The sequence below is a fragment of the Microcebus murinus genome, chromosome 7, assembly GCF_040939455.1.
Source record: "Microcebus murinus isolate Inina chromosome 7, M.murinus_Inina_mat1.0, whole genome shotgun sequence".
Classification (NCBI taxonomy): Eukaryota; Metazoa; Chordata; class Mammalia; order Primates; family Cheirogaleidae; genus Microcebus; species Microcebus murinus.
In genome coordinates this window covers 89,885,146-89,900,345 of record NC_134110.1, presented here as the reverse complement: position 1 = coordinate 89,900,345, position 15,200 = coordinate 89,885,146, and the positions used below count along the sequence as shown (strand labels likewise).

Below are 15,200 nucleotides of genomic sequence, written 5' to 3'. Positions count from 1 at the left end.
GTTTTAAAATGGGACTGGGTGAGGAAGTGTGCCCCGGTAATCCCAGCACTTTGGGAGGCTGAGGCCAGGAGTTTGAGACCAGCCTGAGCAACATAGCGAAACACTATCTCTACAAAATATATCAAAAAATTAGCTAGATGTAGTGGCACTACGTCTGTAGTCCCAGCTACTCCAGAGACTGAGGCAAAAGAATCATTTGAGCACAGGAGTTTGAGGTTGCAGTAAGCTATGATCATGCCATTGCATTCTAGCCCATACAACAGATCAAGACTTTGTCTCAAAAAAATTGTTTTAATCTTTTTAAATTTAAAAATGGTAAACAGAATTATATAATGCTTTGTATTCTCTGAAGTAATATTTAAAATACTCAGATCAAATTATACTGCTTAAAAGCTTTGAAAGTCCTATTTTCTCATAATTTTTTTTCTCTGTAGTAAAAAATATTTTCTATTTAAACTCACATAGATTCAGTTTATATATGACTATATTTATTCAAGAATAAAGCAGAGTTGCTGAGCATAGTGGCTCACAACTGCAATCCCAGCTACTCAGGGGGCTGAGGCAGGATTGCTTGAGACCAGGAGTTCAAGACCACCTGAGTACATGGCAAGACCCTGTCTCTAAAAATATAAGAAAAACATACCTTTAGTTCCAGCTACCCAGGAGGATTGCTTGAGCCCAGGAGTTTGAGGATGCAGTGACCAGTGATTGTGCCACTGCACCCACCCTAGAGCAAGACCCTGTCTCTAAAAAAAGTTAGAGTTAATTTTAATATGTTAACTACTTTTTCACATTGTGGAAATAAATACTGAGGGTCATTTATGAAACAGCAGAGTAAATGAACTGCCACCCTTAAGAGTCATAAACCTTGAATTTTTCTCCCACTTCTATAGACAGGTACCCAATTACACTATTTTTGCTTTTCTAGAGAAGCAGAGCTGAACAATAAATATTCTTTTCTCTTTTCCTGAAAGTCTCAATATGTATTCTGTTCTGCTCAGCATTTTTAGGAGCTTGGATGAGGACATCAGGAACATGATAATAAAATTTGTACATGAGCAACATTAGGGAGACCTTCAATTATGATCTTACCTTGAATTACCTTGAATTGTAATCTTAATCTAACAAGAAGAAAGTTAATAGGATACATGTAAAGTCCTCTATTAGATCCCCAAACTCCCTAGTATACGTATGAATTGATGGGAAAAGAGTAAGAGGCTTAATATGAAAAGATATGAAAAGGACTTCAGATTTCATTCTTTAGATATAATATGGCTCTTAATAATACTGAAATTTAGAGTTGTGTTAGTAGAATATATATCAAGAGCAACGAAATGCTAGTTCTGCCTCATCTCTACTCTGATGGTTAAATCACACCTGCGGTAATGTACTGAAAAGGAGTATTAACAAAATCTGGCCATGAAGAGAGTAGCCAGGATGGTAAGGAGCTGAAAAGTATAACTCATAATATACTAAAGAAAAACTAGAAATATTTACTTTGAAGGAAAGAAAACATGGGGCAACTATAAAAGTTATCTTTGAATGTTTGAAGAGCTGTCACATTTAAGAGGTTCCAGAAGACAGACCAGTGAATGGAAGTTGCAGTGAAATTAATTTCAGCTTAGACTAGTATAACCTTGGTTATAGTTAGTTATAGATATAGTTAGTTGTAGAATTTTCAAATGCCTTTATTTATCCCCACTCTATAGCTGAGTTTTAAAACAATCTTATAAATTAAATGATTTCCTGGGTGATGATAAAGCAAATATTGACTGAACTATGAAGGTCTTAATTAGCTCTAACTGATTTCAGGAAAAATAAATTAATTAACTAAATGATTTATACAAAGTCACACAGCTTATAAATTATAGAGACTCAGTCTAGGTTTTTTGATTGCCAAGTCCAGTAATTGTTCAAGTACATCACTTCTGCCTAATAAAAGCTTCAGGGAGATCTTTCAGGTAATTGAAGCTGGTTAAAAAATAAAAAATAAAGGAATTGCCTTATGAAGCAGTGAATGCTAGAAAAGGTTCAAAAGAGACTAGAGAGGCTGGGCGCGGTGGCTCACACCTGTAATCCTAGCACTCTGGGAGGCCAAGGCGGGCGGATTGCTCGAGGTCAGGAGTTCGAAACCAGCCTGAGCAAGAGCGAGACACCGTCTCTACTATAAATAGAAAGAAATTAATTGGCTAACTAATATATAGAGGAAAAAATTAGCCGGGCATGGTGGCACATGCCTGTAGTCCCAGCTACTCGGGAGGCTGAGGCACAAGGATTGCTTGAGCCCAGGAGTCTGAGGTTGCTGTGAGCTAGGCTGATGCCATGGCACTCACTCTAGCCTGGGCAACAAAGTGAGACACTGTCTCAAAAAAAAAAAAAAAAAAAAAAGAGAGAGAGAGAGAGACTGGAGAATGAGTAGCCTGGGATGTTGTAGAAGAAATTCAGTTATCTGATGGCAGTTTGAACTTTAAACTCCAAGATTCCTTCCAATACTGAAATTGCAAGATTATATGAGGACTTCAGATAGATGAGGAACTAGAAGAAAGGGTCAAAGATACTTGACCCTTGAAAGGGTCAAGATACTGAGTTAGATTAATTTTCCCAGCTGTGTATTTATCTGAACAGAACCTCGGGAGGGGAGTGTGGAATGATAAATATAATAGAAGCCTTGATGGAAACCAACTCTTTATTGGAATAAGTCAGGATACTGGCTTGTTCTGCAACAGTCTATTTAAGTTTGTAGGGAAAAAATGCTCTGAAAAAGAAACTAAAATTTTTTTAAAGTAAGAATATTCTGCTTATTCAATAAATGGTGCTGGGAAAACTGGATAGCCACATGCAGAAGACTGAAACAGGACCCACACCTTTCACCTCACAAAAATCAACTCACACTGGGTAACAGACTTGAACATTAGGTTTGAAACTAAAACGTTGCAAATACTCTTCTAGACATTGGCCTAGGCAAAGAATTTATGAAGAAGACCCCAAAGGCAATAACAGCAGCAACAAAAATAAATAAATGGGGCCTGATCAAATTAAAAAGCTTCTGCACAGCCAAAGAAACTGTCAAGAGAGCAAACAGACAACCCACAGAATGGGAGAAAATGTTTGCAAGCTATCACTTATCTCCAGTAAGAATGGCCTTTATCAAAAAGTCCCCAAACAATAAATGTTGGTGTGGATATGGAGAGATAGGAACACTCCTACACTGCTGGTGGGACTGCAAACTGGTTCAGCCTCTGTGGGAAACAATATGGAGATACCTTAAAGCGATACAAGTAGATCTACCATTTGATCCATGAATTCCACTACTGGGCATCTACCCAAAAGGTCAAATGACACTCTACAAATGGGACACCTGCACTCAAATGTTTATAGCAGCACAGTTCACAATCGCAAAGGTGTGGAGACAACCCAGGTGCCATCAATACATGAGTGGCTTAATAAAATGTGGTATATGTATACCGTGGAGTACTATTCAGCTTTAAGAAACAATGGTGATATAGCACCTCTTGTATATTCCTGGATAGAGCTGGAACCCATTCTACTAAGTGACGTATCTCAAGAATGGAAAAACAAGCACCACATGTACTCACCAGCAAATTGGTATTAATGGATCAACACTTAAGTGGACATATAGGAATAACATTTATCGGGTATCGGGTGGGTGGGAGGGCGGATGGGGGGCATGGGCAATGTACATAACCTTAACATTTGTACCCCTATAATATGCTGAAATAAAAAAAGAAGAAGAAATTCTCAAAGAAATAATAGAAAATGTCCCTGAGTTGAAGGAAATAATCCCTGGAGTTAAAAGAGACAACCAAGTACCAAGTGATACAAACAAAAAAGATGCATCCTCATAAAATAATATAAGGAAAAGATTAAAAGCTTCAAAGGGAGAGAAAAAGCAGATTGCCTACAAAGAAATGAGCTTAGTTTGGCGTTAGAAGTATCAGCCACAACTGGTGCTACAAAGTACTGAGGCTAAACCCACAAAGGGAAAATTAAGACCAGAATATTTATACCAAATGCTCAATCAAGTCTGAGGACAAAATAAAGACATTTCTGGAATTTAAGGACTCAGATATTTTATCTCTCATTTACTATATCTTAAAAATTATTTAAGAATACAATCCAACAAAATGATGAATGTATTCAAGAAAGAGGAAGATGGAGAATTCAAAACAGTGCAACTAACATAGGAGTTCATTTTTTTTTTAATTTCAGATTTTTAGCTGTGCTCTGAAAGCTATATTAATGAAAATTAGAACAAGAATCCTATCTCTTTAAGGAAAAAAAAAGTTTTTAAGAAATAAGCAATTTATAAGTGAAACAAGCCAAGGACAGAAAGTCAAATATCACATTCTAACTCATAAGTGAGTGCTAAAACATGTGTACACGTGGACGTAGGGAGTGGAAGGATAGACAACAGAGCCTCAGAGGGGTGAGAGGGTGCTGTGGGTGGATGGTGAGGAAGTAGTTCATGGGTATAAGGTACCTTATTGGGGTGATGGGTACGCAAATAGCCTGAACTTGACTGTAGTACAATCTATGCATGTAACAGAATTAAATATGTATTCCATAAATTTGTACAAATAAAGAAAAAGAAGCAAAAAAAAAAAATTCTGATCTTTTAAGTGCAGCTAGTGTTCACATGTCTTGGTTTGTTCCTGCCAAAAAATGTATTATTTTTTGTAATAGCAACATATTTTGATGGACATCAATTTTCTTTTTTAGAGTTTCCTTGTCTGAAGCCCATGCTCGACTGAACTTAAGGAACAAAGTGGTTAAAGAAGATGTACTAATTGCAGCCTTATTATTTGAAACATCTCTCACATTGAAATATGGTAATGTATTAAATAATTAATGATCACTACAAATAATTTTACCTAAACTTAAATATTCTTAGTTTCTTAAATTAAAATGTTACCTATATTTTAAAATATTATTTTAAAGAATAACCAATATCAATCAGGTAATGCCTGTTTGAATTTGAACATTTACTAATTATAATTGTTTTTAGGTAGTATCATCATCTGATATTAAGTTACTTATTATGCATAATTGTTTCCATACTTGAACTTTTGCATTGCTTAAAGACTTCTGAGGAAAAAAGTACTTAATTCAATATGTGAAATAATTTTATAATAACTTCAATAATTTTGAAATAACTTCTTTTTAAAATAACATGCAACATTTATCAAACAATCCCCCACAGCAGAGTTGGGCACAAAGTGAAAGAAAATGTGATCATCTTGTATTGCTGCCTTCTCTGAATTGGTAGTCCTAATGTTATGACTATAGAATTTAAATTATTTGAAATTAATGGCACTTATGCTTTTTTTTTTTTTTTGAGACAGAGTCTCACTGTGTCGCCCAGGCTAGAGTGAGTGCCGTGGCATCAGCCTAGCTCACAGCAACTTCAAACTCCTGGGCTCAAGTGATCCTCCTGCCTCAGCCTCCCAAGTAGCTGGGACTACAGGCATGTGCCACCATGCCCGGCTAGTTTTTTCTATATATATTAGTTGGCCAATTAATTTCTTTCTATTTATAGTAGAGACGGGGTCTCGCTCTTGCTCAGGCTGGTTTCGAACTCCTGGTTTCGAACGCCCGCCTTGGCCTCCCAGAGAGCTAGGATTCCAGGCGTGAGCCACCGCGCCCGACCACTTATTATGCTTTTGCTAATAAAAATACAAAAAGGCTCTTAAGGTAAAGGTTAGGAGAATTATTCTCCCAAAGTTCTTTGTTGAATTAGATGAGATATTAATTTAGAGTTGGTTCATGAGGTTGAAGGAAAGAAGCCATCTCCATAACATAAAGTGCAAGGTGAAGCAGCAGGTGCTGATGGAGAAGCTACAACAAGTTATCTAGGAGATCTAGCTAAGATTGTTGATGGAGGTGGCTACACAAAACAATAGATTTTTCCATGTAGATGAAACAAACAGTCTTCTATTGGAAGATGATGCCATCTAGGATTTTCATAGCTAGAAAGGAGAAGTCAATGCCTGGATCAAAGCTTCAAAAGACAGACTGACTCTCTTGTTAGTGGCTAATGTAGCTGGTGATTTTAAGTTGAAGCTAATGCTCATTTTCCAGGGCCCTTAAAAAAATTCTAGGGCCCTTAAAAATCATGCTAAATCTACTCTGCCCATGCTGTATAAATAGAAGAACAAAACTTGAATGACAACTCATCTGTTTACAGCACAGTTTACTGAATATTTGAAGCCAACTGCTGAGATCTACTGCTCAGAAAAAAAGATTCCTTCCAAAAGATTACTGCTCATTGACAGTGCACCTACCCAAGAGCTCTGGTGGAGATGTACAAGGAGATAAATATTATTTTTATATTTTACTGCTCATTGACAGTGCACCTACCCAAGAGCTCTGGTGGAGATGTACAAGGAGATAAATATTATTTTTATACTGTTAACACAAGGTCCATTCTGCAGCTTTTGGGTCAAGGTGTAACTTTGACTTTCAAGTCTTATTATTTAAGAAACACATTTTATAAGTATATAATTGTCGTAGATAATGATTTCTCTTCTGGATCTGGGCAAAGTAAATTGAAAACCTTCTAGAAAGAATTCATTCTAGATGTCATTAAGAACATTCATGATTCATGGGTGTAGGTCAAAATATCCACATTACTAGAAGTTTGGAAGAAGTTGATTTTAACCCTTATGGATGACTTTGAGGGCTTCAAGACTTCAGTGGAGGAAGTAACTACAGATGCAGTGGAAATAGCAAGAGAACTAGAATTAGAATTGGATCCTGAAGATGGGATGGAATTGCAACAATCTCATGATACAAATTGACCAAATCAAGGAGTTGCTTCTTATAGATGAGCAAAGAAAGTGATTTCTTGAGATAGAATCTATTTTTGGTGAAGATGCTGTGGACTTTATTGAAATGACAACAAAATGATTCAGAATATTACATAAACTTTGTTGATAAAGTAGTGGCAGGGTTTGAGAGAATTGACTCCAATTTTGAAAGAAGTTCTACTTGGGTAAAATGGTATCAAACAGTATTACATGCTACAGAGAAATATTTCATGAAAGGAAGAGTCAATCAATGTGGCAAACATCATTGTTTCATTTTAAGAAATTGCCACAGCCACCCTGACCCTCAGCAGCCATCACCCTGATCAGTCATCAGCCATCAATATTGAGGCAAGACACTCCACCAGCAAAAGATGAAGACTCACTGAAGGTTCAGATGATTGTTAACATTGTTTTAGCAATAAAGTGTTTTTTAATTAAAGTATAAACTTTTTTTAGACATAATGCTAAATAGACTTAATAGACTACAGTATAGTGTAAACATAACTTTATGTGCACTGGGAAAACAAAAAAATTATGTGACTTGCTTTATTGCAATTTTCACTTTGTTACAGTGATCTGGAACCAAAACTGCAATATCTCTGAGGTATACCTGTATATATTAAAGTAAAACTGTAAAGGTAATTTGAGGTTAATTATAATTTCAGGATTGATGAACATTAAAATTATAATGTTACATGCTATCATAATATGCCTCATAATTATCAGTATTTGAATGAAATATTCACAGTTTTTTTCAGTCAATAAATATTTATTGAATGATTTCTAGGTGCTAAGGACTAGATAAATAATTGTGAAACAAACAGTCTCTAACCTGGTGGCGCTTACAACCTAGTGAGAGAACAGACATTAAAAAGTAAATAAACTGATAAATAGCTAATATAAATTGAGATAGATGCTGTGAAGAACATCAGTGTGTTCTGAGAAAGAACAATAGAAAAGTCTTACTTTGGCTTTTACAGAGACCTCTCTAAGGAAGTAATATTTATTTAAGCAGACACCTAAAGGATGAGAAGTCAATGTAGAGGGAAATTACATTATATAGGTGCTTTCAAGAAACTGGAAGCCAGGGTGGCTGAAACATAGTTAAGCAGAGTTGTTGAGGTTGGAGAGGAAAGTAGGGCCATATCTTGCAGGGCCTCAGACCACGGTAGAAAACTAGTGTAAAGTTTTCTGGTGGTGAAAGAAATAGAGAGAGTGGGGCCACACAACGTGACTTTTTTGAGCACTCCCGGGTGAGGTTCAAGGGTCCCAAGGGGGGGGGCGAGAAGTCATGTCCATTTGGAGGGGGTTAGGGCTTTTATACTGTTTGAGGCGGACCAGGGACTTTTGATGAGAAGAGCTGGGGTTTTCCACTGTGATCTTCAGCGGTTATTGAGAAATAGGAGGGGCTGGCAGTATTTGCGGAATCCAGGAACCGAAAACTTTATCTGAGTGGACAACCAGGTGTTGCTGTTTTCAGCAGGGCCTGGAAGTTGTCCTTGGTGGTTTTGGTCTCCTGAGCCTTTTCTTTTTGATCTAGGGAGGGGAGGAGGACCTGCCACCAGGCTTACAACTATGATTTTATTCCAAGTTTAATGAGAAGCCATTGAAAGGAGAGCCATTGTAATGAAAGCCATTGAAAGCCATTGTTTTAAACAAAGAACCAATGTGATCAATTATATTTTTAAAAATATCACATATGGAGTTGGTACGGAGGGGGTTAAGAGCAGAAACAGGGAGACTAGTTAGAAAATTGTTGTTATAGTCCAATTGATAATGAGAGATTTGATGAGGGGGAGTCAATAGAAATGGAGAGAAATTAGTAAAGTAGAGCTACACCTTGGATGCGAAAACCAATAGGTTGTGCTCATGAGCTAGATTTAGGAGTTGGGTGGGGGAGAGGGAGGAATTAAGGAAAACTCCTAGGTTTTTGCCTTAAGCAACTCAGTGGATCATTGTGCCATTTACCAAGACTGGGAGGAAAGAGAGAGAAAAGGTTTGGGAGAAAAATCAAATAATAGATATAACTTAAAGATATCCTATAGAAGAATTTGTAGCTTGGAAGACAGTTCTGGCCTAGGAATATAAGTTAGAATCATCAGCACAGAAATGTTATTCAAAACCAAGGAATGAATGAAATCACCTAGAGAGAGACTAGAGAGCACTCCAGGACTGCTCTTGAAGATTCCAATATTTAGAAATGAGGTTGAGGAGAACTAATAAAGGAGACTGAGAAGCAGCAGCTAGAATGTATGAAGCGTGGTGTTACAGAGCCAAGAAAGGAGGGTGTTTCTAGAAGGGAGCAGAATGATCAAGTGTCTTGTATGCTACTGAGAGTTTGAGTAAAATTAGATTTGATAACCTAGAGGTTTTAGGTGGCCATGATCAGAGCTACTTCAGTGGAGTGGGAATGGAGGTGAGGACATGGAGACAGCACACATAGATAATTCTGAGATGAGGAAAGAAATGGGGCATTAGGTAGAGAAGGATGAGTGGTCCAGGAAGAGATTTTATATTTTTAAAGATAGGAGGTATTAAATCATGTGCAGTGGAAAGTAAATTAATGATACTGCAGAAGAGGGGGAGATCTAGGAATGAAGTCGTAAAAAGGTGAGAGGGGATGGGACCCAGGGTACATGTGAAAATACTGGCTTCTGATAGATGAGTCACTTCTTCATTTACTAGGAGAAAAGAAAGTGGATACAGAACCAGGTAGATTTGTAGATTTGGTCATATACCTTGCTCAGGATCACCACCTGAAAACGAAAGGTTTGAGGAGAGAAGAATGGATATAATAGTCATTGTGGGAGCTAGAGAAATGTCCTAGGGAAACTCAGCAGGGTTGCCAGGCAGTGCAAGTGATCAGTTGAAGTTATTGTGATTCATTTAAAATGAAAAGAAGAAATTCCAGTTGTGTGATTTTCTGCCTAGCAGCCCCGGTGCCAGCATAGAGTGAATGGTTGGGTTCATGCAGAGTGTTGCAGAGGGGCAAGGGAGTGGGGGCTGGCAAGGGAGGGACTCTTAGGCTGGTTAAGGAAGGAAGTGAACGGGAGGAAGCAGATTGGTGATCTCTGAGTTGGAAGACCTGGAACAGCAACTGAGCTGGAAGCGTTAAGAGGTAGTGTAGGGGAGTGGATTTTGGTTTTGAAGTAAGATATCAATTTCCTGCGACTGTGGGAATGTGTGGCTGAGGTAGAAGAAAAAGGGTAGGACACAGGGAGGTCAGGAGTTAAATGGGTAATTCGCATGGAAATCACTGAATGTCAGATATTAGGGAAGAAAGGAAGGTAGTGCGCCAAATGCTGAGAACTGGTATGTTGACTGTGGAAGAGGAAAAGGTTGTAAAACTAGGTGGCACTGAGCATCAAAGGAGAAAGGATTTTTACCTACCAAGAGGGAAGCAGGGGAAAGAATGGTCTGGAAGCAGCAGAGGGGTAACAATGGTACTCCTGGCCTCCTACACTCAAGTACTCATTCAATGAATCAATGAATGAAACAGAATATAAGAGCTAGCTCCTATAATAAAAGTCAATGTTTCTAAAGTATATATAAAATCTACTATCTTAACCATTTTTAAGTGTACAGTTCAGTGGTGTTAAGTATATTCACATTGTTGTGCAATCACCACCACCATCATCTCCAGAAGTTTATCTTCTCAAACTGAAACTCTGTACCCATTAAACACTAACTCCCCATTTCCCTATCAAGCCTCTGGCAACCATCATCCTATTGTCTTTATGAATTTGACTATTCTGGGTACCTCTTATATGAGAGGAATCACATGGTATTTGTCCTTTTGTGACTGACTTATTTCACTTAACACAACGTTCTCAAGGTTCATCTATATTGTGCATGTATTAGAATTCCCTTCTTTTACGGCTGAATCATATTATGTAATATGTATATACCACATTTTATCCATTCATGTATCAATGGACACTTTGGTTGCTTCCACCTATGCTACCATGAATACTATTATGAATATGAGTATGCAAATATCCTTTGAGATTTTGCTCAATTCTTTTTAGTATATACCTGGAAGTGAGATTTTGCTAGATTATATGGTAATTTTGTTTAATCTCTTTGGTGAAGTGAACTAACATACTGTTTTCCATAGTGGATGTACCATTTGCATTCCCAACACTGCACAAAGTTTCCAAATTTCTCCACAAATCATCAACACCTGTCATTTTCTGCTTTCTATTTTTACCATAGCCATCCTTATGGGTAAGAGGCAGTATCTCATGAGGTTTTGATTCGTGTTTCCCTAATTAGTGATGCCAAGCATCTTTCTCATATGCTTATTGGTCAGGTCATGTTTATCCTCTTTGGAGAAATGTCCTTTTTAGTCCTTTCCCCATTTGATTTTTCCTGAATCCCAGTCTCCCACATGACCCCCATTCTTAAAAATCAGGTTGTTCTCTTTGTGAGTTATAGACCCCTTTATCAGAGATATGATTTACAAATAATTTCTCCTATTCCATGGGTTGCCTCTTCACCAATTGTATCTTCTAATGTAGCTTTAAATTTTGATGTGACCTAATTTATCTTTTCTTTTGGTGCCCGTTTTGGTGTCATTTACATCACTGTCAAGTCCAATCATTAAACTTTCCTATATTTTTTTCTAAGCTTTAGTTTTAGCTGTTGCATTTTGAGACAATTTTTGTGTATAATGTAACCTAAGTGTCCACCTTCATCTTTTTGCATGTAGATTCGCAATTTTCTCAGCACAATTTGTTGGAAAGTATCCTTCCCCATAGAATGGTCTTACCACTCTTGTTAAGAATCAATTTAACTGTATATGCAAGGGTTTATTTGGGGGCTATCCTATTTTTTTTTTTTTTTTTTTTTTTTTCTTCACAGAATGTTTGGAAATTTTTTTTCTTTTTTTTTTTTTTTTTTTTTTTTTTTTTTTTTTTTTTTTTTTTTTTTTTTTTTTTGGGGGCTATCCTATTCCATAGATTTATATAGTTGCCTTTATGCGAGTGGTTTTAGGACTGAGAAATGTACTGCAATGTTTATCCTGGTACCAATGTTTGTGTATTTTACTGAAGCTGCTTCCTGGGTTTCAAAATGCAAGTGTCAGATTCAAAATATTATTGAAGTATGTTGCTGAATAGATTAGAGCTTTATAATTTTTAAATTTTCATTATTTTCCTTGATAGTGATTCCACATTTAGCATTTTAGAGTATTCCTCATTTACACTGTATTTACGTTTTCATTTAGGGGCCACTGTGTTTTGTGTTGCTCCAAATGCAATATTTCCATTTGACTTGTATAATGAAGAGTATTTAGAGCAAAGGGATCTCTATCTCACTCAGTGCCAGCAACAGCTTGAACAGTTTATTGCCACATATGGACCTGGGACAGGTGTTTTATCTAGCGATGAATAATTTGAGGAAACTCTTCATTCCTACTTTAAGCAGTGGGAAAAAGTGTGAGTATTTGACTTTCAAATAATGCTTCAGATAATATTGTGTATAGTACATTAGAATACTACTTTTTAAAACTTGGAACAATATGGACAATTTACAAGTGATAAAAGTTGTGGAAAATACTGTTTTAAAAGAACCCTTCTGTCTGATTAGCCCAGAATATCAATGGTGAACAGATAAAAACATAAGGAATGTTGCAAGCTAAGCTGTGTGAAAAATGGTAACTTTTATGTAATTTGCTCTATTTGTCACAAGATGGAAATAACACTTTATCTACAAATAACTTTAAACTATTTTTCCCTTACTTGTGAACTTGCCAAGTAATAACTATAATTTATATAACCTTTTGTCTGACTCTTGACAGATCAAAAACTTTTAAAAATTAAAAAAATTATATAACCTTAAGCTTTAAGTTTATGGCCTTTTCATGTACTGTTTCAGAAGCCCTACATACAGAGTCAGGAAAAGCCATGGGAATTTTCCTTATATATACATAAACATGCCAGGTAAAATGAAAATTTACATGGAATCAAGGAACCTGTAATTTATAAATTGGCTTTTTAGCCCTGACTAGTTACAATAAAAGTTCCAAAAGGCAAAGAAATCAATTTGCAAGCCCAGTCTTCACTTCTGGAGGAAAGGTTATCTGCTCTGAAAAGGCAAGGACATTGTGAGAAAAATATACCCATTTTGTAAATTTCTTAAATCTTTCTTAGTTCTCACCTTTCAAAGCTTTAAAAAAAGATCAGTTCCATCCAGGTTCCATGTGACTCAAATAAAAAAAAAAAAAAGATCTTTCAAAATTAGCAGCACTTAGGAGCTTCTTAACCAAAATTCAGGACCACCTGCCCACTCTCTATAGGATCTAGAAGCCACTATCATTGAACACCTACTGGTGCCAGCTAGAGACCATAGTATTAAGTTTTCAGAAAGCAAAGCTAGTTTTTAACAAAATATTTACATATTACCATTTTATATTGTTAGCAAGACCCTTATCCTGTGCTGCTCATGTACATCTCAAACTTTTCTGGTTCTTCAGGGGATGAAGGCAGAATACTTCCCTATGCTATAAAACTAGGATCCATAAAATAACCTTCATTTTACTATTGGGAAATACAGAACACAAATGGTTTTTACATGTTGCCTGTGATGGGAAGTGATTAGAATGTTGCTGTACAAATTTTAGTGTTTGACTTACCATATGCAAATTGCACCCTTAATATAGGCAAGGAATTTAAAAGGGGAAAAAGATTTAGCTAAATTTAAGCTTCACCCAGGTAGAAATTCAGTTTTAAGATTGTCAATTCTTTTAATCCCAAACAGACCTGCCTGCCCAGCCACTGTTTCTTTTAACATAGCATAATTGCTAATTATTACTTGTACTAGGATTATTTTTTGGTTCATAAAGATGAAAGCAAACTAAAGAATAAAATTTAAATTTTAAATAAAATCTGCATATCACAGAAAAGTGAAACCTTTACCTGTAAGGGACAATTTGATTGCATTCAAGAGGTCAAGATTCCAAGCACCTGTTTTTCAGGTACAATAGGGGATGATGAAGGGGAAGCCAGATATGAATTATGAAAGATGAAGGCCTCTCCAGAAATTTCCAAAGGCTAGAAAAGGAAACTGGTGGCACAAGAAATATTTCCTTACTGTCTACCTCAACTGAGAATCATCACCCACAAAGGAGCTAGTTAATGACAAGAACATTATATCCTTAAAGTACGTTAAAAACAAGTCTAACTAGTAGTGACTATGAGAATGGTGCTATTTTAAACACTTTACTGTCCAGCAATTAAAATAATTAGTGAAACACCTATTTTCTGCATAATTTATTGTGATGTTAATATCAAGTAAAACATTCATTTGCATCATTTGCTTCTGTTCATGTGTTTTCTTGAAGTCTTCATTCCTTCTTCCAAATGTTGCATACCACACCTTCAAAAAAATCAGAAACATTCCATTATCAAAGATAAAGTGATCACATAACCTCAATATGCATAAGTGTCCTTAAAAAAAATTAATGCCAAGAAAAGGAAACCATACCCTGATATGCAAAGACAACTTCAACAGGAATTGGACCCAACCCTTTGGAGTTTCTGAACTGTCAGCAGATACAGTTGCTTCACAAGTCACAATTACTTACTTGAGGCGATGAAGAAGTATTTTCAAAAACCACAGCTGAAGTACACTCATCTGCAGCTACCTATCTGCTAAACAGAAAAAACATTTAACCTCTTAATAAAAAATTGTATTACATGCCATTATCATAACCAACACAGATTACTGGCAACTCAGTCTTAAATTATTTCTTCAAAGACACCCTCAGATGGGTAAACGGCAAAAAGTAATTTAAGTCATCATTGTGCCAGGTATTAAATTTATCAATATCAAGAACACATTAAACATTTTGGGGTACTGCCCCTTAGTAACAATAGCACAAGGACAAAAAAAAGCACACAACTTTTGGTACCTTTAATACATGCAGTGGTGGTCTTAGCTTTTTTACTGCCATCTTCTATAGGATTTTGGAAAACATTGTCACAATGACCTTCACACACCTTCAAAACTCATAGGCTTTTTCTCACCTGGAAATTGAATATTTCATTGTCAATTCTCATTTGTACTTGCATTTGTTTGGCATGTTATATGAAGGAATGGTCTAATAAGAAAATTTCATTCCTCTAAGGAACCACAAAACACCATATTTGCAACCTATCTTTTGAGACTCGAACCCACTTTTTAATAAAAGTCTGTTGTTCAATACATCTCTAATGGAATAAAGGAATATAATTCTTGCTCTATTACTTTTTTTTTTTTTGAGCCAGTCTCACTCTGTTGCCCAGTCTAGAGTGAGTGCCGTGGCATCAGCCTAGCTCACAGCAACCTCAAACTCCTGGGGTCAAGTGATACTACTGCCTCAGCCTCCTGAGT

General features: G+C 36.4%; 1 protein-coding gene and 2 non-coding genes across 3 annotated transcripts in view; 2 read left to right on the top strand and 1 right to left on the bottom strand.

Annotated features, from left to right (window-relative positions):
* The window catches only part of MCMDC2 (minichromosome maintenance domain containing 2), a 31,930-nt gene extending 27,043 nt beyond the window's left edge, over positions 1-4,887 (top strand). The window contains exon 13 of the mRNA XM_076005251.1: positions 4,741-4,887. Within this exon, the coding sequence (XP_075861366.1) occupies positions 4,741-4,870 (130 nt within the window). The 3' untranslated portion in view covers positions 4,871-4,887. The remainder of the gene's footprint in view (positions 1-4,740) is intronic.
* Positions 1,746-1,808, top strand: LOC142872213 (small nucleolar RNA SNORD44). Its single transcript, XR_012920429.1, has one exon. It is a non-coding gene; the product is annotated as a small nucleolar RNA SNORD44 (small nucleolar RNA).
* A 9,664-nt stretch (positions 4,888-14,551) lies between the features above and the next one.
* Positions 14,552-14,639, bottom strand: LOC142872226 (small nucleolar RNA SNORD87). Its single transcript, XR_012920441.1, has one exon. It is a non-coding gene; the product is annotated as a small nucleolar RNA SNORD87 (small nucleolar RNA).
* Between the last annotated feature and the right edge of the window lie 561 nt (positions 14,640-15,200).